Here is a 22,703-nt window from a genome sequence, read left to right on the forward strand (position 1 = left end):
AATGTGTGTGTGCTGCACAAATGTGCGTGTTGTGAAGCTGCAGAGTGCTGTGTGCAGTCCTGTACCAGTGAACCTGTATCTCCTCTACAACCAGGAGATACAAATGCGTCTGTGTGTTTTGGACATGTGCTCAGCTTTGGTACTCTTTGAACCTGCAAAAGGGAAAGCCGCAGCTATATCCCCCAGCCTGGGCAGAAACCCTGGGTCCCTAGGCACCAGGCTGGGCCCCAGCAGCTGGGCAGGAGTGGTCCTGGGCTGGAAGAGCTAGACCAGGTTGCCCATAGAAGCTGTGGATGTCCCATCCCTGGAGGTGCTCAAGGCCAGGCTGGATGGGGCTTTGGGTAACCTGGTCTGGTGGGAGGTGTCCCTGCCCGTGGCAGGGGGTTGGGATTAGATGGTCTTTAAGGTCCTTTCTAACTCAAAACATTATATGACTCTGTAAATTCTGTGTCTGTGAAGATACTCAAAACTCAGCTGGACATGGTCCTGAGTAACCTGCTCTAACTGACCCCGCATGAGCAGAGAGGTTGGGCCAGATTTCAAGAGGTCCCTGCCAACCTAAACTATTCTCTGATCTGAAAATTAAGCCTACTTATTCAGCTGCAATGTTTCTTTTTCCATTTCTCCTCTGTATGCTGGGCTTCTCGGTCCAACTTTCCATCTGTTAATGTGCATACATTTATACACACACACACACATACCTATAGCTCTGGAACTTCCAGAAAATTATTTCAGCACATTGGAGCTTGACCAGTGAGTCTGACTTACAGAGAAGAAAAGGAGCTTAAGACACCTGAGCTCTTAGTCCTATTGGATCTGCATTCTTTCCTACAGTCCCAGTTGGTGATATTTATGTTCTCATTAATCAGTGAACTCTGGTAAATAATTTTATTTATTTATTTATTTTCATTAGAGACACAGTGCTAAAAACACTAAAGCCTTTAGGCAGTTTCTCCTTCAATGTTCCTCTTACTGTACATTAAGAGTTAATACATTCTCAAACTCAAGAATGCAGTTTAAACATAGCAGATTTATTACACATGCTAACTGCATATCAGGGGGATCTAATTCGTGGTCAAAACACACAATTTGCCATGAACACCTTCCTAAGGAAACAGATATATACACTTTCAGTGCAACATTAGTGTTTGAAGTGAAAGATTAGTATAGCTTAGTAGTTACGGATGTCTGAAAATTACCTTAATACTTTTGGAAATGCTTAAGAATACATTTCCGAAAAATAAATAAAAATAATAATAATCAGAAGGCATGTAACTTAGTGGGCCAATACAAAGAACGCACTGTACTGACTTATTTATGTGTTGTATAAGATTCTAGGTTCAAAGGCCTACACTTTTATGTTGGTTTTATTTACATGTGAAATTTTTTCCAAGTGATACAGGGAAATGGATACCATATGTTTCCCAGCTGTTTTGTTCTGACAGGAACTATTAAGCACTCAGTATGGAAATGAATTCTGTCTGCGTTTTATGAAAACACTGCTTTCAACACAGGGGTCTAGACAGAGGAAAAGGCATCAACATTTTGTTTGTCGTCACTTTCTTTAAGCTTTCATTTATTTTGTTGCTTTGCTTTTTCTACTTTCTAACCTTAACAACAAGTATTTACAGAAACCACTGATGGTAAAACTGTAAAATCGGACACCGCAAAGAAGCAATGACCTTTGTTACAAATCTGTCTTGGATCATTGCACAGTCATATATTTCTCTTTCATTACATCTAGAGTGGCGTAAGGCAATCGCATTCTTCATTGTTTTCCTTCCCAACATATTGGTGGAGCATCTCTTTACAAATACTAGCTCCAGAAAAACAAACTGGGACACTAAGAACAATTAGCAATATTTTTACTGACTTATGAACATATTCTTTACTTAATTGGGATGATGAATTCACACTGCATTTAATAAAGGACTAGAACATGGCATTTAACCACAGAAGCACTAGGAAGGAAAGCTAATCAAATTGGTAGATGCAATCCTTGGTGCAATTATTCACTTGGATGCTGTATAGGCTGCATTACTGCTTAGGCAGTTACAGCATGGTTTCCTCCTACAAAACACCGAGAACATTGGCCAGAATAGTCCAGGGCATTGCTTGAATCTCCTCTCTTCTGTTTTCAGATGTTTGTTCTCTGAAGAAGCAAAGGCAAGCAATGCCTATGTCCTCCAAAACACCAGCACAGCAGGAGTTATGCAAGTAGTCTTCAACAGCTGCTCCAGGGGATAAGTGCCTTGCTCATTTCTCCATACTTATGAACGCAGGCAGGGGCCATTAAAAGTCTGGGTCAAATAAATACTGCTTTATTCTCTTATAAACAACAATAAAGGATGGTTTAAGCTTAAGGCAGTGGACTAGAATGTGGAACAGCTAAAATGATTCCCAAATCTGAAAAATAAGTCTGGTGCAATCTTGGATAAAACAGATCTCTTCCATGCACCAGTATTTACAAAATCATAGAGTGGTTTGTGTTGGAACGGACCCTAAAGACCATCTGATTCCAACCTCACTGCCATGTGCAGGGACACCTCCCACCAGACCAGGTTGCTCAAAGCCCCATCCAGCCTGGCCTTGAGCACCTCCAGGGATGGGGCAGCCACAGCTTCTCTGGGCAACCTGTGCCAAGGCCTTACCACCCTCTGAGGGAAGAATTTCTTCCTAATGCCTAATCTAAGTCTCCCCTCTTTTAGTTTAAAGCCATTACTCCTTGTCCTATCACTACATTACCTGATAAAGACTCACTACCCAGCTTTCCTGTAGGCCCCTTTTATATTGGAAGGCCGCTATAAGGTCTCCCCAGAGTCTTCTCTCCTCCAGGCTGAACAACCCCAACTCCCTCAGCCTGTCTTCATAGGAGAGGTGCTCCAGCCCTCTGGTTATCTTCATGGCTCTCCTCTAGACTCATTCTAATAGGTCCACATCCTTCTTGTTCTGGGGGCCCCGCAGCTGAATGCAGTGCTCCAGGTAAGGTCTCACAAGAGGGAGAGAATCCCCTCCCTCACCCTGCTGGCTACATCTCTTTTGATGCAGCCGAGGACACAGTTGGCTTTCTGGGTTGCAGGAACACATTGCTAGCTCATGTTGAGCTTCTCATCAACCAGCACTCCCAGGTCCTTCTCCTTAGGGCTGCTCTCCTTCCATCCTCCACCCAGCCTGTATTTGTGCTGGGGATTGCTCCGACCAAGGTGCAGCATCTTTCATTTGGCTTTGTTGAACTTCATGAGGTTCTCACAGGCCCACCTCTCAAGCCTATCCAGGTCTCTCTGGATGCTATCCCATCCCTCTAGCACATCAACCACAGCACACAGCTTGGTGGCATTGGCAAACCCGCACTGTCCATGTCACCAGCAAAGACATTGCACAGCACAGGTCCCAGTACTGACTGCTGGGGAACACCGCTCATCACTGACCTCCACCTGGACACGGAGCTGTTGACCACAATCCTTTGAGAGCAGCCATCCAGCCAAGTCCTTACCCACCAAGTGGCCCAACCATCACATCCATGTATCTCCAATTTAGAGACAAGGATATCATGGAGGACAGCGTCAAATGCTTTGCACAAGTCCAGAGAGACAATGTCAGTTGCTCTTCCCCTATCCATCAATGCTGTAACTCCACTGTAGAAGGCTTCCACATTTGTCAGGCACGATCTGCCCTTAGCAAAGCCATGTTGGCTGTCACCAATCACCTCCTTATTTTCCATGTGCCTGTTTCCATGCACAGTTTCCAGGAGGATCTGCTCCATGATCTTGCCAGGCACAGAGGTGAGACTGACTGGCCTGTAGTTCTCTGGGTCTTCCTTTTTTCCCTTTCTAAAAATGGGGGTTATGTTTCTCCTCCATCGGTCATTGTGTACTTTGCCAGACTGCCACAACTTCTCACCTATGGTGAACAGTGACTTAAGAACTACATCTGCCAGTTTTCTCAGGATCCATGAATGAATCTGACCAGGTCCCATGAACTTTTTCACCTTCAGGTTCCTTAGCTGACCTTCTCCTACATGTACAGTGGGTGTTTCTTCATTCTCCCAGACCTTTTTTTTTTTTTTTTTTTTTTTTAACAGTGTAGTCAAAATTCTTTCTTTAACTTTTAATCACAAATATGAGAGGCTTGGGCAACCTCACTATTGTGATGCTTCAGTACTAAGAAAGAATAACAAAAAAAACTGGGAAAGCTTTTCATTGCCATCAGTTAAGATGTGTAGGTCTGACACGTCTGAAGTAGCAAAGCATTTCCTTGGCAGAAAATATTATCTGAAGAAAATCTGCAAAAGTCAAATTTGCAAAAAGTAGTTCTTTACCATATATTATGCTCTGTGACCTTTGTGAGGAAGAAGCAGAAAACTTGATTAAAGAGGCCTGTGGGCATATTTGCAGTTTTATTAATTTATAGGTCAATTCAATCACTTTGTCATATTTGATTTTAAGAATCAAAATTTACCTTGAACTTTGAGAGAGAGAGAGAGAGGGAGAGAGATCCTTAAAACATGTTTCCAATTTGCAGGATCTGCTGACATTTTTTCAATGTTACCTAAGTATCTAGGGCAGGGAGAGATGTGTGAAAGAATCTTATCTAGTATATGAGCATCTATGGAAACACATAGTAATTATATGAGTTTTGTCCAGCCATTGAGACTACCCTATGAACAGATGAATTCTGACAGGCATTTTCCATGATTCTTGCAACCCAATGTCAGATATTAGACTATGTTTAAATTGTCCTGACTATAATGAAAATAAAGAGCTCAGCTTTTATTTCAGGGAAACTACTGCTGAAATTCATTTCTGATGTTCATGCAAGAGTTCGTCTCCCTAGTACAAGGGTACAACTACATTCTGTAACTGCTGATAGCTTCATGAAGTTTACAGCACTTGCAACACAAGGAAGAGGTGGCAAAGAGCTATATATCAAGCATCAGAACCATGACAAAATGAACTGAACATACTGCAGAGTGTAATTTGTAGATGCTGCCATGCAAGATCTTCATGGATCCACCTAACAAAGATCCCAGAAAAACTCACATTTTCAGAGCACTGACTGGCTGAGGATCTGGTGGAATGGCCAAACTTCTAAAAGTGTGTTTCTGTCACCATCACCACAGCCTCATTTAGTTTATACTTTGACTGATTTCTGTAGCCATGACTGCTGCTCTTGAACAGCTGGGACATACAACAGGCAGTGGTATAGGCAAGCAGGAAATGGCTGAAAAGATATGAGTCAGTTGCAGATCAGCTGGCATTGAATCCATGTTGTTCTAGCAGATCACCTGATAGACCTCTGTTTAACACGACTGAAAAAGAGTATTAGTTCATTCCCTTTCTGTGGGTGGAAAGTGGTGACCCTCATCATTGTTATATCACTACGTAGCATTTTTAGCCTGCTGTTCCTGTTCTTTCTCTGGATAGACAGCAACACCTTAATGGTCAACTGTGTTGAACCATTGTCCAGGAGAAAAACTGCCTGACATCCGTTTATGCAAATAGCTATCAGTCATAAATGCTATTAATGCTACTTCTGTCCAATGACCTGATCCAGACTGTGCTAACTCTAAATTCACTGTATTTCAACCTTTGTTTTCTATAAAATCTATACCTGCACAGTCACAAAACACAGAAAAACTATGAGTAATGAAGAACAATATTCTGCTTGAGCAATGAAGCTGATAGTCCTACAGTATGGCAGGTTTATCTGCTAATTTTATCATGCCTAGTAGATTTCCTAAAGGTCTATGAATCAGTCATTTAGAGAAAAGATCCTCGAGCAATCTTGTGCAACTAGACCTGCTCTGAGCAGGGAGTTGGACGGTTCAGATTCATATGTGCCTTCTGACTTCAGTTATCCCATGATGAAGATGTAACCACCTTGAAAGAACACAATCTGTTTGCACATAGCAGCAAGACTGGAATTAATGTGAAAAAGTGTCAAAGAGACAAGAGTGGAGATGGTTTGTGGGCTTTCGCCTCAACAACTTGTCACTACATATTTGGAAGTCTTCCAGTACGAAATACAGGAAGGTACTCTCCGCCCTTGCTGAGAACATAACAGCAAGCTTCTTTACCATGTAGACTCTATGAGAACAAACTCTGTTAAGTTGGCTCTATTGCCACCAAAGGATGAATGCATTCTAATGTCTTATCCAAAACAGTTCCTCCATGTTTTACAAACTCTGTGACTATGCAGTTTACTTTCCACCATTGTCATTAAGGAAGTCTGGCAATTTACAAATGCCCATACATATATTTTTTAAAATGCAGTATTTCACCATATTGTTCAAGAACTATGTAATTATTTGGGATCACTAAGTATGTATAAAGTTTCACATCTGGAGTTTTACTGTCTTTAACCTCTGAAATAAACACCTGATCATCTTTGTGATAGAACTTCAGTAAATAGTCTTAAATCAGTAAAGACTCATTGCAGATCCATTTAGAGAACTGTAATTCTGACTTTGTATACAAGCAACAAGGTGCTGTCAACACTAGGGAAATTTTTAGAAAATTTCTCACACTTTTTAACACTGATTTGTCTACAAAACAGGCAGCAATACTGAAGCTCCAAAGAAGGGAGGAAGGGATGTCCCTTACATACCAATGGATAATAAAAAGCAATTATGAGTAACTTGCTATTTATTGATTCATTAATATAACTGAAATAATATTTAACAATTGTAACTGAAGGTGGCACTGTTTTACAGTTTTAATATATTAATAACTTCCAAGAGTACATTTTACGGTTCTTATGTGAGTGCTATGTATGACAGTCTGAATCAAAGAACAACCCTGCACAGGCACAAACAGAGTGGGTTTGTTCCCACTGAAGTGGAATTTGAAGCTATTGTAAAGAAGAAAGAAAGGGTCTGGAAATGATAGAAAGAAGGAAAAGTAATAATTCATCCTTTTAAATAATGATACGTTACTTCCAGGTAATCCAAACCTTAATATGAGCATCAGTAAATGAATAATTTTTCATATCTTGTCTTGAGGAAAAACACTATAAAAGCTGTCATTTTTACAGTAAATAATATAGAAGAGGCAAGGAAATTTTCAAAATGAACAAATTGGGTTTACCCTTGTCCAGACAGATCTAAGGATGTAAAAGGGAGGTAGCAAGTCAAGTTCTACTGAAAAATCAGAAGAGCTTTTCCTGGCACAAATATGTAAAACAGGAAGAGGAAGGATGTGAAAATGAGGTAGGAGAAGAAATTGAATAGCTATCACCAGCGTCAGTGCATAGTCATCATTCTAATTTTGTTTTCCTTTATTCATTTATTTATTTATTTAGAGATAATTCTTCACTATTCTACCAAGGATTACCCAATCAATTTGGTACTATTTCAGACATATTTACCTGGGAGGTATCTGGAACTCTGTGGGCACTTAGAAATAAATGCCATATGACACTGCCTCCAAATCAAATTTTAATTTCAGTTATAGCTAAAAAAATTACAAAGAGCTTGAGATAAAAATTGTCTGCAATTTTATATTTCCTGACATTTTACAGTCACTAATTTAGTTTTCTCAAATAGAAAATTGATCTTCTGAATTCTTTCATGAGTAACGGTTCTGTGGGGAATTAATAAAGTACTGCATAAGGATGCTAAAAATAAACCTGCTTTTATCAACATGTAAATAAAGATCTAAAGCAGAATATTTTTCTTATTTGAGACTAATATTTAAGGACAACCAAAAGTCATTGTAGCTGGCAGATATACTTCAGCACAATGATATGGTTTAGAGAAGCCTGTTGAACACAGATGTGGTACTCGATGACCTTTGAAGGTCCCTTCCAACTCAGGATATTCCATGACCCTATGAGGTCCCTTGAACCATTTACTCAAGTGGCCTTAGAAAACCTGCCCAGAAAGAAAGTAACTAATTTCATGCTTAATAACAAAAACATAAAGGACTGATTTCTGATGCCAGAATTCAGTGGGCAGGCTGGCTAACACTTCTTTCCTGAAAAATTAGTTTGCTAGATCCCTATTTAAAATATGTTTTTTAATTCTCGGTCCCTGAAGAAGAACAATGCACTTCTTAGTGGTTATTATGCTAACTAAAAAGATTGTTCTCTTGAAGGATGATGGATGAAAAAATGATTATCCTTATTCTCACATTATTGTGGGTAAAACAGGATTTGGCCTACACCTTCTCTCCAGTCCTGTAAATATTTTACCTTGTAGCCCATGGTTGCTGGCAGATATACTTTGGTTCCAGGAATCCCCTGGAATTTTCCCCAGTCAGAATTCCCTCAATCTGAGGACGAACATGGAGGAGTCGCAGTGAGACTATTAACTGCATGACTTTCAGACACATCTTTCAAGATACTGAGGGAAAAAAACAACACCTTCCCGTAGTGACAGATCATGGCCACTGCAGTTTAAGGAAGGGAGCAGGCAGTGTGGAGTTGATCAATTCGGGGAGGAAGAACTATAAGCAGTTCATTTTCTCAGACTTTCTAATTTCTCCTCATGGAAAAGAACAATTTGAGCAAAAGTTATAGGCAGAAAGAAATAGTTAAAAAAATAAATCTTGTGAAAGGTTTATGAGAAATGCGTGAGAAAGTGTGCTGACTGGTAAACACTGGTATGTTTGCCTAGGGTTAAAAGTGTTTAGAGCAATTTGAAACAATGTAACCAAACAATTTCATACATTACTAACATATTATTCAACATTTAGATGAAATGTGGAAAGAAAATGGGACTTACAAGGCTATTTACTAAACTTACCTGTGAACAATGAACAGTAAGACCAGCCATGTAATTAAAAAATGTAATTCCAGAAAGAGGAACTGTGGTTTAAATCTGTTCTAACAATCTCATGGTGAAAATGTTTGCCAGCATATTTACATATATATTAAAGTTGAAACTTATTTTCTCTATACCTCAGTCTTAATTGTCTTAGTGAACTAAATATTTTTTCTGAGACAAGGCTGAAAGAGACAATTGTTTTATAGATTATTAGGGTACTGACATGTCTAGTCTGACAGCTAACTTACTCTTAACTTTTGTTTGTTTGTTTGTTCGTTTTGTTTTAATTCTTCTATGGTTCTAATTCCACGTTCTTTGTTTTAGAGAAAAAATGTTACTTCAGCTAAACAGGAGTCAGTATGAGGCAAAAAGCTATACCAGCTCTTTGAAAGACTTCTGAATTTTTCTATGCCCAATTACTTAAATTGCTACTGGACTACAGATACAACATAGGAGGAACATCATGCACACTAATAACTTATGATATCATAAAATCAGATAATGGTTTAAGTTGGACGGGACCCTAAGGGCCATCCAGTTCCAACCCCCTGCCGTGTGCAGTGACACCTCCCACCAGACCAGGTTGCCCAAAGCCCCATCCCACCTGGCCTTGAACACCTCCAGGGATGGGGCATCCACAGCTTCTCTGGGCAGCCTGTGCCACCACCTTCAGTGAAGAATTTCCTCCTAGTGTCTAACCTAAACCCACCCTCTTTTAGTTTAAAGCCTTTACTCCTTGTCCTATTACTACACGACCTGACAGAGTCCGTCCCCAGCTTTCCTGCAGGCCCCCTTTAGGTACTGGAAGGCCCATCCCTACAAAGTCTCCGCGGAGCCTTCTCTTCTCCAGGCTGAACAACCCTAATTCCTTCAGCCTGTCTTCAGTGGAGAGGTGATCCAGCCCCTTGACCATCCTTGTGGCCCTCCGCTGGACTCATCCTAATAGGCCCATGTCCCTTTTGTTTTGGGGACCCCAGAGATGAACACAGAGCTCCAGGTGGGGTCTCAAAATATATATATATTGGTGCAGACACATACACACACATATATATATATATATGTTTACATATCTTTCAGTGCAGGATATAATATATCTTCATCAGAAATAGCACACAACAACAGTAATTTGGGCAACTATTTTTAATGTTCTATGATATGAGGAAGGCAGAAGACTGCAGCAGAAGTAACAATGATCAATTAGCAGATTGGGCCTTAAACAGCATTGACTGCTGCAGTTTCATTGATATTTCAGCGAAGTCTGTGCAGGGATGTAAAGTGATACTTTCCTGTAGAACACTATGTATGTGTACTTATTGACTGAGTAAAAAGAAAATAAAGAAAAAAAAAAAAGAAAAATAGATTTTAGTACTATTTTCAATTCACCAAAACTCTTAAGTGATAAATAGAGTGAAAAAATAGATTTTAGTACTGTTTCCAGCTTGCTGATATTATTATCAGTACTAAAGACCTATTTTTTGACTCAAGAATTTTAAACAAAGCTCTGAATTAACTTCCACTGGCAGACTCCCCAGTGCTGCTACTGTCTTCCAGCAATGCCTGTATTTACTTCTGTCAACTCCTTTTCAAGCCAATGGATGAGTGGAGATGTAATTGAAGTCATCACTGAAAAATGGCTGATTGCAGAGGCGATCATGAAACATGACTACACAATAAGCTGTCAATATCCTAGGGCCTTAAAGAAGAACTCATGACCAACGCCCCATCCTTGCCATTTGTGGGCATTTTCCTTTAAGACTACTATCTGTATTTTTAAAAGAATACTCTTTCCTTCCTGAGAGCAGACATTGATTCTGTCACTCTGGCTAAGCAGTACTCATGAATAGACCTAGGAGTACAATATGTCTTACGTGATATTCTTGCTTTCTTTCTCTATCTTTCTTACTCTTGGAGCAACAAAATAAATAAACAACTGTCTATTTTTGTGAAAAGATGAGGCAATGTCCTGCTGCCACATGATCACCTCTTAATACTGATAGGCAAAGAGAGGGAGGAAAATAGCGCTGTGAGAGAAAATGAAGGGGGGAAATGAGGGGTGGGAAAGGAGAAAGTGCATTGAGGATGGAATTAAGGGAGCAAGAATGAGAGTGGTGAATAGTGGGGAGAAGAACGGGAAAAAGAATGGTCTAGAAGTACAATGGAAAGAATATTAGGAAAGACTTGGTGGGATGATGGCAGGGATGACAGGGGAAGGACTGGGAGGGCAAAATATTGGGGAGGAAATGTGTGTTAGAAAGGAAAATATTTGGGAAAGAAGTCGGGAAAGAAGGAGAAAAGGGGAGGAAAGAGACGGGAGTATAGGGGCAAGAATATGAGGGAGAATGTGGGGGAGAAATTGGAGGAGAACAGGGAGGAGGCAACAGCAGAGACAAGACAAGGTGAGAAAGGCATGGGGTAGAGGATGGATTGGGAGTGAGGACAGGAGGGAGGACAGGGGCCAAGGACACATGCAAGGGGTTGCAAAGATGGAGGGTGTAAAGGCAGAGAATGAGAGAGGACAGGGAGAGGATGGGACAGAGAAAACTGATGTGGTGGGGAGACTGGGGACCCTCTCCCTTTCCTCTTATTCCCTGCTTTTCTGCTTGCAGCAGGTAATGCTGGTTGCACAATAACCACTGAGCCTTGTGTGGGCAAAAGCACCGCAAGAACATATGGTAAGGAAAGCTTCACTTCCCTTTTGGTCAAGGGCAGTGGCACAGGGCTATGGTGACCTGGTCTTTAATGACTCTGGCAGAAAAACTAGCTCATATAAAGTTTCAACTTAGTTACGCACCTTGAAAATTTACAATTCTCTGAAAGGAAATATAGAAATGAAAGTTGCCAAAGCATAGCACAGTTCCTAAAGCCTTCTATCATCCCACAAATTCCAGGTCTGCCGTTTCTGTTATAAAAAGACTTTGATTCAACAACATTAATGAAAATTCAATTAAAGCACCAGATGAAAGCACAATAAACTTTTTCATAGCTCAACAAAAATGCTCCTCTCACCAATTCATTTATCCTCCATCAGGAAGAGAAAAACAAAAAGGGATTAATCTGATTTACAGAGTGAAAAACAACACTGAATGCACTTTTTGTTGGGGAGGAGGGAAAGAAGGGGGAAGGTCCCCAGCTGGTTCTCATCTATATGCCATGATTCTTCATTTAGTTTACACTATTAAACTCAAAAACTCTGCTTTAATCTTAACTAGTACAGTATGCCTTAGAGTGGATTCTATCATGTAGCATCCTTGATACAGTTTCAGACTCTGGCAAAACATCATCCCTCAAACTGGTCGTGGCCATATGGGTAGTAAATGTATCCAACATTTTTTCATTGGCGCCTACATTATTACGTCTTGTCACCAATGGTTTCTCGGGTTTTCAAGTAAATTGTTGCATATACTGTGGTTTGGAGCTGCTGAGATGAAGCCCTACATTTATCAGTATACAGCCAAATCCTTTTTTGGAACTTTTTTTTTTTTTTCTCCTTCTAATGAACTAACATCTGTTGAAAAAAAAAAAAAAAAAAAAAAAAAAAGAAAAGTCATGTTTCCAGAAAGCTGTACAAAAATGAGAGAAAACAAAACAGAACACTGCCAAGAAGCAATTGTTGCCAAGTTGTACATGATAAAAAGCAGCCTAGAAACTGATGGGTGGACAGAAGTAGGAATCATACCTGATCTGTCTTCATTTTGTGAATCACACCTTCTACATAATTCTGGGATGGTCTTGAGAGAAGTTATAGAATACTGTAAAAAAAAAAAAAAAGAAAAAAAATATAAGAAGTAATTTCTTTAAAAAGATAAAAAGTAAGACTTTCCAAGAGGTCCTGATACCATTGGCATTGTCTATATCTACCAAGCTGAGAGTACTTTGGGTGGCCTGATGGTTTCTCATCTTTGCTGGAAAAAAGCAGATGACGTTTGCTTCTGTGTCCCACCTCAAGAGATCTAAGAGACTTTCAAAACCACAGCAAAGCATCTACCCACCTGAGAGTTCTCCTTCCTGTACATCACCATTATTCAAGTCACAAATGTACTTTACATATTCTTTCCATGGAATGCACAGATATATCAAATGTAAGAATAAATTTAGACTTCACAGTAAAGATGTAGGGTCTGACTTTGCCCATCTTGGTATGTATTATGGAATTTATACTGCAAGATTCTTCATAATTAAAAACTAGAATTCAAGTTTTCACAAAGAAATATATAAAATTAATGAAGAATATTTACAGCTAAGACATCTGTTTTCAGAGATGGATACATATACATGCATATTATCAGACAACAAACTAATTTATGTCATTCAGGCTTTACTGAAATAATCTTACATTGTTACTGTGATGTGACAGTATATGACTGATAATGATCAGTATGTTTGTCTCTGAATTTAGCATTAAAAGGGTATTTTACAAAACAGAATTTTTTATTTTTTATTTTTTTAATAAACTTGTGGAACACATACGATCATTACTCAGTAATACATACGATCCAGAGTTATAAAACTATAAACTCTGGGAAAAACAAAACAAAACAAAAACAAACAAACAAACAAACAAAAATTAAGTTACTTAATATGAGGCCTTCTTTGCCTTCTTTAACCTAATACTTAAATGTTACGGGAATCTTCACTTAAGCAAATGAAATCATTATGCCTGTGAAAGATCAATGGCTTTGCCCATTAAAAAAAACTATTAAAACAGTATTTTGGAAACTAAGACATAAAAAGCACGTAGGATAAGCACAACTGAAAAAATTTAAAGAATACATAAACACCATATGTTTTCGAGGAAACATATTTTTTGCTGGTATGTGATTGACCAATGAAGCAAAACAACTACTTATACAAGCACAACCCCATCAGCTTTTTGCACAAAACATAAATGGTCATACATTGTCCTAGTTTTTGCTGACAGTTTGTCATTCAGACTTTGATTTGTTTCTAATGCACAGCTGGCACCCTACTTCAAAATAATCTAAAGCTAACTTCATTATCAATTGCAGAAGTTATTTACTTTTCTGGTGCAAGTTTAAGTAAGGCTGTTGTTCACTTGATTGTAGATACTTTATTAAGCCTCAAAAACCTCCCATGCCTCACTTTTTCCTTTTTTGGCCTGATTCAGAAATGTATTGATAAACTTCAGCTACAACAAGAATCTCTCATAAGTATTCCCAGGATGAACATTGAACTTATTAATTAGTACTTGTAGCAGAGCTACTCAGTGACTCCAATCCCCATTAAACAAGGGGTTGACTATAAGGCTGTGACTGCTCTAGGATCTGACAACTTAAAGCAACAAACAACAGAAGAACTGAGACAGAGAAAGATGCTACTAAATACAAATTAATACAAGTTAAACACACACATTCACAAACACCATGTGCTTTGCTTCACTGTAGTTATTGTTTAATAAAGATTGAGCTGTTAAGCTATACATCTTGCTATTTCAGCACAAAGATTCAGAAGGCAATGTTGAACTGGTCTAGTAAGATTCTTAAGAAAATCCAAGGAACATGTCTCCAAGGAATATGGTAGCTTCATAAGACCAGCTGGTGCAGTTTAAACTATTACACAGTTTGTAATTCAATTAGAATGAGGCCTTTTGTATTCCATTGCTATGTGTTGTGTCAGGCACCCTCAAAAAAAAAAAAAAAAAAAAAAAAAAAAAGAAAGCCTCTTCTCTTTCTGTCTTTTTTTCCCGTTCTGTCCTGGAAAAATATTTTTTTTTCTGCTTCAATACTGCACTAAAATGTATTCAATTATGTCTGACCCTCCCCACTACCAAAATTTAATGTTATAAATTTGATTATGCATTTTAATCATGTTGGTTTGATTTCATTAACAGATTTCCTCCCACTCACCTCTGTCCTCACAAAGACTTTGCACACTTACATTTCTGCCATCTGTATTTTGTGGCCAAGTTGTGGAGAACTGGCTTTCAGTCTAGCAAGCAACTAAAATTGCTCTTTAAAATGGATCTTTCCCAACTATAAGTGCAATACATTGCCAGTTCTTCCTTCTATAACTACTTTCTCACATATTCTAGTTCCAGCTCTGATCTAACAGTAATGTCTATTAGCTTTTCTTCAACCAGAATTTCAAGGTTATTACGGGTACCAGAGTGACAGAAAAAGAGGCTGAGACTGCAGCTCTCCCCCAGAACATCACTGAGATTCACTGCCTATTCAATGGCTTTTAATATTCATCATTTCCCACTTGTTCCATAATCTTAAATTGTTCTACATACAAAAATAAACCTAATTTCTCACAGTTCCCCACTAAAGTAACCAAGTCAACCAAGAGCTGAGGACCATGACTAAAGGCGTAGGTGACAGTGTGAGAGGTAAGCACATCAGGCTGCTTTGCCAGTTAACGTATCCGTGCTCTTTGCTATTTTATAAAAGTGTGTTGTGGTTCAGAGTGAAACTCAGTAACAGGCTTCTTCCCAGGTTAATGCACGTAATGGCCTTTTTGACTGCTGTGTGAGGGTTGTTTGTTTTTCCCCTGCTTTTAAGGCATTCCTATGGCCAACCTGACATAGTTAATTTTAGAAAACCCTTAAGAACTTTGCAAGATGGAGGAAAAGTATTAACAGGAAATAAAAGTCAAGAGGCAGTAACAACTATTCCATGTAAATGTAAAATATTCCCATATTCCCAATTTTCTTCAACAGACACTACCAATTCAGGGGAAAACAGAACCTCCCTTGTCATACAAATATTTATAAGTCATGTAAAACTGGGCTACAGAATTTGAATGAATGTAAAATGTCAACATTTTACATTTCACTTGGTTCTCAAATTTTAATGCAAAGAATTTTAAAACAAGATATGAGAAAGAAAACTTCAATCTCTAGCAAGGCTGTTCTGGCTGTGCAACTTGTCTGCCACTTGCAGACTCACTTTTACCTGTGAAGTAGCAGAAAGAAGAAATACCAGATCATGAATTGTGGCACAGAAATGCAGGTATGAGAGTTAAAAAAAAAAAAAAAAAAAAAGTGAAAATGACATTTTAAGTTTCTATTGTCGAGAACGCCTTAAATATTTCCTGAAACAGAGTCAAATGGCAAAGTTGGACAGATAGCACGAACCTCAGACCATGTCATCAGAACAATGACAACTCCAGAATACTACGCACTATGTCCTGGTTCAGCTAGAGTCAGTACCAAAGCTCATCTGATTTACCTCCACTGGATCAAGACCCTTGTGATTATGTCCTGATCTGAAATTCACAGCTCCTTGTTTTTACTGAGATAGAGAAAACAGACACCCTCCTTCTTCATAACATTCCTAGGTGCTGTTACTACTGTATGCCATCCAATAGCCTCATTTCAGTTTATTTACTATAGTGGAAAAGAATCCACTTCATTAATAGGGAAACGATTGACCTCTGGTGAGGCTGCAGCTTGAACACTGTGTTCATTCTGGGGCTACTCACTACAAGAAGGACATCGAGGTGCTGGAATATGTCCAAAGATGAGCAAACAAAGCCAGTGAAGGGTCTACAGAACAAATCTAATGAGGAGTGGCTGAGGGAACGGGGGTTGTTTAGAATGTAGAAAATGAAGCTCAGGGGAAACCTTATTGGGCTCTACAACAACCTTAAAGAAGGCTATAGTGGGGTGGGGATCGGGCTCTTCTCCCAACCGCCAAGAGATAAGATGAAGGGAAAAGGCCTCAAGTTGCACCAGGGGAGGTTTAGGTTGGATATTAGGAGAAATGTATTTAATGAAAGTGTTTTGCAGCACTGGAACAGGCTGCCCATGGAAGTGGTTGAGTCACTATCCCTGGAGGTATTCAAGAAGCGTGCAGATGAAGAGCTTAGTAGCATGGTCTAGCGGTGGACTTGGCAGTGCTAGGTCAATGGTTGAAATAGATGATCCTAGAGGTATTTTCCAACCTAATTGATTCTATAATTAATATTCAAATCCCCTTAAGTTAATATCTTTATATTACTTTAGCTTAATCATTTATAACTCTGTAACGCTAACCTTTGTCCTAGATGCTTATTTGGGAGCAGCTAGCTACATCAAGAAAAAGTAAGGCTACAATAGTTGATCTCCCCCCTTCAAAAAGTTTCTTACTTCATATCTGCAATCAGCATCCTCAGAATACCAGTTCAGTTATTTGGGCTATGCAATACAATTTTATATACACATTTAATGCTATTCTTGCTTTAACTTCAAAGGATACCTATATTGACACTAATTCTGTTAAAGGTACAAAATGTCTGTCTGCATCTAATATCTTCTAAGTACATTTTAGTTGCTATCTGCATTTTTTAAATTCTGAGAAGGAAGAGAGTGGAAAAAAGACAATTATGTAGGTGTTAATCACATGGGTGGGAAACAAATCAAGCCATTGCAGTCAGTGACTGTCTCTGCACAGCTGTGTAGGACTCTCCATGCTGAGCCCTGAAGTCCTGATTGCTGGGTAGAGGAAGTCTGGCTGTGCATCACTTGCACATTTGTGGAAGTCTGAGGGGTGCACCAACTCTGACCATAGCCAAGGTGAGGTTACAGCAAGCTCAGGAGGTGTCCTGCACCTGGTAGGTGGGGAGTCAGGAGATAGGCCATAATCCTGACTATAGTTTACTGATGCACTGCCAAGTGATGATGGACGTGGAGTTGTTTTTTAAAGTATTTTGAAATATTTGGCAACTAGGCAGCTTCTTCATTGTGTTTTAAGTCATTCATTGTTTTTGCTGCTTTCACATTTCACAGACTTTAGACCCAGTCCTGCATTGGCTCCACGGAGCAAGGCTTTTTTCCTTACAAAGCTATTTGAATGATCTACAAACTCAGTTTCAGGTAGCTTACAAATATCTAGCACCAGGAACTCTGGTTTATATATATTATGAATAGTCATTTGGTATTATTTCTGTAAACCAAGAAATTATTATACTAGTTTCAATTTGCTTAATTTGCCAATGCAATAGAAATTCTGCATTTTAATTAAAGGATGAGGAAAACTTCACGTAGCTATAACAATGGTATACAACCTAGAAGCAGGGATGAATTTATGGGGAAAATCAGGACTAGTAAAGGGGAAAAGGGAAAGTTTAAAACATACTGTCATTTAATGCAACAAAGGTCTTAGCTTTTTTTTTTTTTACTTTTTTGTGAATAGTTATTCATGAAGTAATAAAAGAAAATAGTAAGATTGGTTTTTAATGTCACTGTGAACAGAATATTATTTTTGTTTAATGTAAGCAAGAGTCCCATAAATCTATTCTGTTGTCTAAATTACACTCAAATATACTATACCAGATGTGTCTGCAAATGTTATCATCTTAGTTTTCCAAAGAAACATGTTATTTTGGAGAAATGTAGTTTCATTTACTTACTTACAATGTTAATCAAAAAACAAAGCAAGAACACTTACAAGTCCATTTGCCTTTTAAAACAAATCCTAGTCCATTTTCTATGCCTATTACATTTTTGCTGAAATGGTCTACAAGGACCTCTGCTAACACAGTGGCTTTCTAACTTAGGTACTTTTATGAGCGCATCATTTAACAACCTTCATGCTGCCCTTATTTTTAGCCAGTACTTTTCTGCTCTGGATTAAAACCAGAGGCTAAAAGGAGCAATTTAAATTGCTAACTCCAGTACTGTGCAGCTGCTCTTTCCATGGCAGGCTAATGGTAAAGTGTGAAGGTCAGGTATCTCTAAATTGTACACAGTAACAGATGAGTAGAGTACTAGAATAACCAGATTCTCTTATTAATCTGGCTATTGGCAACAAATCCTTTGTTCCCTTACCTGCTGAAGTGGGAATAAAACCACTACCTCTATAATTTGTGCTGCTTTTTAATTCATTGTTCAGCATCCAATGACAGAACAGCGTATTAAAGCAGGCAGCCTGAGCTGTTCAGTGGAAAAGTGAGTAACCTAACCCAGCAGTATGCAGCAACAGTCACAACGGGAGAGACATGGAGAGGTTACATCTATTATGCTTTACAGTTCTGCAAAACTGAGCATAGAAACAGATACCAGGACATGATCTACTATATAACAGTAATAAAAAGAAAGTTGCCCTGAATAAGGTATTCTTTCGAGACTGGCTTATTGTCTTGTAATATTTTGGGCATTTGCCATATTCCTCTTTAATAAATTTCAATGTTACAATAGGTAAAAGTAAAATCCTCTCCAAAAGGAATCTGTCTGTGAATAAAGCATCTGGAATGTTTTAAAATGAATCAAGAGTCCCCAATACTAAAGGAAAAAATAGGCCTTTCGTATTGTTTTGTTTTTTAAAAAAAATAACAACAAAAGTCAAACAAAACATTACAACACTATCCCAAACTAAGTTTATGAAGAATGTTGAAGGAGACAGGAGCATACTTTCTTTGACCTGAAAACTGAATTAATAAATTCTTCTTACGGTGTATTTAATTTGTGTATTCAAGTCCTTTGTTTATCAGACATTCAGCATACTGGCAACTCAAAAAAGCAGGAATATTGGCAGGAGCAACATTTATATGAGTAACAGAATACACTACATCAGTGCTTTCTCTAAGAACCACTAACAATATAATTTAGAACAACAGCCTTTTTGCTTGCAATTACAGTTGCAGTTATTTTAGGTGTGACATTAAAGATCAGTACTTTGAATCTATGGAAGTCTTTCTGCTTCTTGCAGACATCACTCCCATGTCACAAGAACCTGTATGACTCTTACTGATAAAATCTTGCTGGACTGGAGCTGGCTTCTGTCAGTAATGGCAAAACAACAACTTACGTGAAGAAGGAGAAATTCACAGATGAGAGGTATGAGGTGTTTTTTGTTTGTTTGTTTGTTTGCTGTTTTTTTTAATGGAAATGTATTTGATTAAAAAAAAAAAAAGAAAAAAAAGAAGTAAAACATCATTTTAGTGACTATGGCTAGCCTTAGCGCGTAATTCATTCAGGACAATTAGAGTACATAAGCGATCCAGAAATAAAACTCATTTATTAATTTGACTTGCAAATCATTTTTACCACCTGAAGGAGAGGGCCTTAAGCTGATTAGAGGTTTCCCTTACAAAATACCTTATTTTATTCAATAATCAACCTGTTTAAACATCCCCTTGTATGAAGTATAAAGAAATGTGACTTGCAACGATAGTTCTGTTTGTTTTATCCAGAATGAGATACCTAAAAATCCCTCAATTTGTATTAAATTATAAATATAAATAAATAAAAATGCATGTACTTACTGATATATCATCACTAAAATCTATTTCATCCAAATCAAGGTATTCAGGGGCTTCCATTATTCTTCTATGGACATCTTGCGTGCCTCAGCATAGTAGTAAAGACCTGATTAAGAAAAGAAAAATGGATTGTCTACTAAATAGTCAAAACTTCACATAAATAGTTTAATATAGTTACTAGACTGTTGAAAACATATAGAGTGCATGGACACATCTTCCATAAATTAATACTAAAAGCTAAACATTTTTTCAACTCTAATCTGCATATCAGGTAGAAGTCATTTGATTTTTTAGAAAAGATAGCTAAGTGGTACTTGAAATGGAAGTCATAAATACTTTATCCAGCATCACTCTGTCTTTCTAGAAGTTCAATATAAGCATAAACACCTAAGCTGTTGAGCATACTCACCACCCTTTAACCACAGACATTAATGACCTATCTTCTCTTAAGGATGTTGTTACTTTACTGGCCAGAACACAGCAACTTCTGCTATTACAATTTTCCTCTGCTCAAGAAGGCAGAAAAGAACTGAGCAGCATGCTGTGCACAGAAACCACAGTCCTATCACACCTTATCTCCACTTCTCCATACAGACACAAAATGCAGACAGTGCTTTATAGACTGGTGGTTTATCTGTCCTCAGTCTGCAACTTCACTTCCTCCTGAACAATAACCAAGGCAACAGCAGAAGTATATCTACGTGCACTGATTTTCAGGGCTCTTCAACTTTTTCTCACTGCAAGGGGAAAAGGAAGCAAAAAATTCTCTTCCAAAACAAGAAATTTGGCCGGAAAATTCAATACATATTTATGAACAAATTGCAGTTTAAGCATTCAGAAGATCAAAGATAAAACACTCATAACTTTCTTAATCCCAAGTAGAATGAAGTCTTGCATTGTCACTAAAGACAAGTATAAAAGCAGAAGTTAAAGTGGAAGAGGAAGCTATTTTAGAAGAAGATGATAAAAAAGTGATAATCTTTTTACATGATGTGAGACACTACGTAAGTGTTAAGTATTATTATGGAAGGAAATTAATCCTGTTAGTACTTGTACATAACAAAAGGAAATGCCTGAAGGAAGAGAAAAAAATGCAAGCCCAGATTATCCATATGGCAATTGCCAAGAAATACATTTATGAATACTGACAAGTCAGCTGTGTAGGTCTAAATAAAATCATTGTATGAGTCACTTATATGTGGGTAAGACTGTCCACTTTTCTGCAGGTGTTAAACTTACTGGCAGACAAAATCTTAATCATGAGTCTCCTTCTCCTTGATAACAACCCCGACAAGCACAAAGCTGATCCTAAGACAGATGTTGTTGAAAAGTTGTTGAAAGAAGAACCAAGAAGCACATTTATAGTTTTAAGCTGAACGAGCTGGAAAACATTTTTTTTTTTTATTTTTTCACTGAACTACTGAAGGCAAAGTATTCAGTATAATTTTATAATTGTGAACGAACAACTTCAGCTACCTATTTTTGTCTCTTACTCTGGCTGTTAGTCTTGAGTGAAGCAAGGGAAATGAGATAGCTACAAAAGGTAAGCACAGTATAAAGCCCTCATTCCAAATTTATGTGAGAAAATGGAGCTATAACGTAAAACTAATCAGAAGGTGTTCATTTTTCAAACTTCCGAAATGCTAAATTTATTCTTAGAGGGAATCACTAAAATCAGACAACATCTTTGCAATGAAAGGAACTAGCTGTGAATAACGGTGACACAGATTCTTCTTATCATTGCCAATTTTGCTTCCTTAAAAGAAGCATAGAATTTCAGAATACTTCTCCTTTTTAATTTAATTTAATTTTTTTTTTTTTTTTTAAGATTTGTGCTTTAGCATGTATTTGGGCAACATTACAGCTTACTTGTGGCAAAGTGCTGTATATCACATATACCATCAGGACACTAACAACTAAGTTGCTTGTACAAGCACAAGACCCCAGAAAAACAATTTCTGTTTGTTTATGTACATATATATGTGGACACTTGGTGATCACTGTTGCATAGGCACAATTTAGATTCGGCCAAATGACACAAAATCTCCACTGTTAACCATTTTAAAGTGAGCAATTTAAGAGCCAAAATAGCTTCTGCAGAGCTACTAGAATCTCCCTTATAATGTAATAGTGCAGAACAAGACAAAGAAATGAGGCAAAACAATTGGTATGGAACAAGGCTACAATGACGTGCTCAGTGGTATGGAGCACAGAACAAAGTTACAAGTTTTCATGAATATTAAATGGATTAAAAAAAAATTAATCCCAGTATGTTTAAAAATTAATGGAAGAGGTAAATAAAGCTACTCTAAACATGCCACATAATAAACCATCCTAATGTGTAATCTCAACATTATGTTTTTCTTTCTTTTTCTTTATATTATTTTTTACTGTTAAAACTGATTTATTTTGGAAAAATACACCTGCCCAAACAAGAAAAAGATATAACTTTGATAAAATAACTATAATCCTGGCTACCACATATCTCAAGATTCTCAAATGTAAAGATCTCCTCCTTTTGAAATTTTTTAAATCCTAAATTACAAGAAGCCATAGAGGAAAACAAAACAAAACAAAAACCACACTGCATCCATATGTGCTGATGAAAAGGCTGCATTTCAGCTGGAGATGTATAAACCTCATCATGTCTGTCCACAGTCTTGTAACATTATTTCCCCCAAATAGTGTCTTCCGTCTCCTTGAAAGAAAAAGACTATGAGACACAGAAGGGTTGAAGAGA

General features: G+C 37.9%; 1 protein-coding gene across 2 annotated transcripts in view; it reads right to left on the reverse strand.

Annotated features, from left to right (window-relative positions):
* Positions 1–22,703, reverse strand: part of SNCAIP (synuclein alpha interacting protein) — an 88,640-nt gene that overhangs the window by 34,205 nt on the left and 31,732 nt on the right. For both annotated transcript variants that reach the window (XM_032206088.1, XM_032206089.1), the window contains exons 2-3: positions 19,967–20,069; positions 12,441–12,513 (exon numbers count right to left, since the gene is read on the reverse strand). In XM_032206088.1, the coding sequence (XP_032061979.1) occupies positions 12,441–12,513; positions 19,967–20,023 (130 nt within the window). In that variant the 5' untranslated portion in view covers positions 20,024–20,069. The remainder of the gene's footprint in view (positions 1–12,440; positions 12,514–19,966; positions 20,070–22,703) is intronic.

This window comes from Aythya fuligula, chromosome Z (genome assembly GCF_009819795.1).
Source record: "Aythya fuligula isolate bAytFul2 chromosome Z, bAytFul2.pri, whole genome shotgun sequence".
Lineage (NCBI taxonomy): Eukaryota > Metazoa > Chordata > Aves > Anseriformes > Anatidae > Aythya > Aythya fuligula.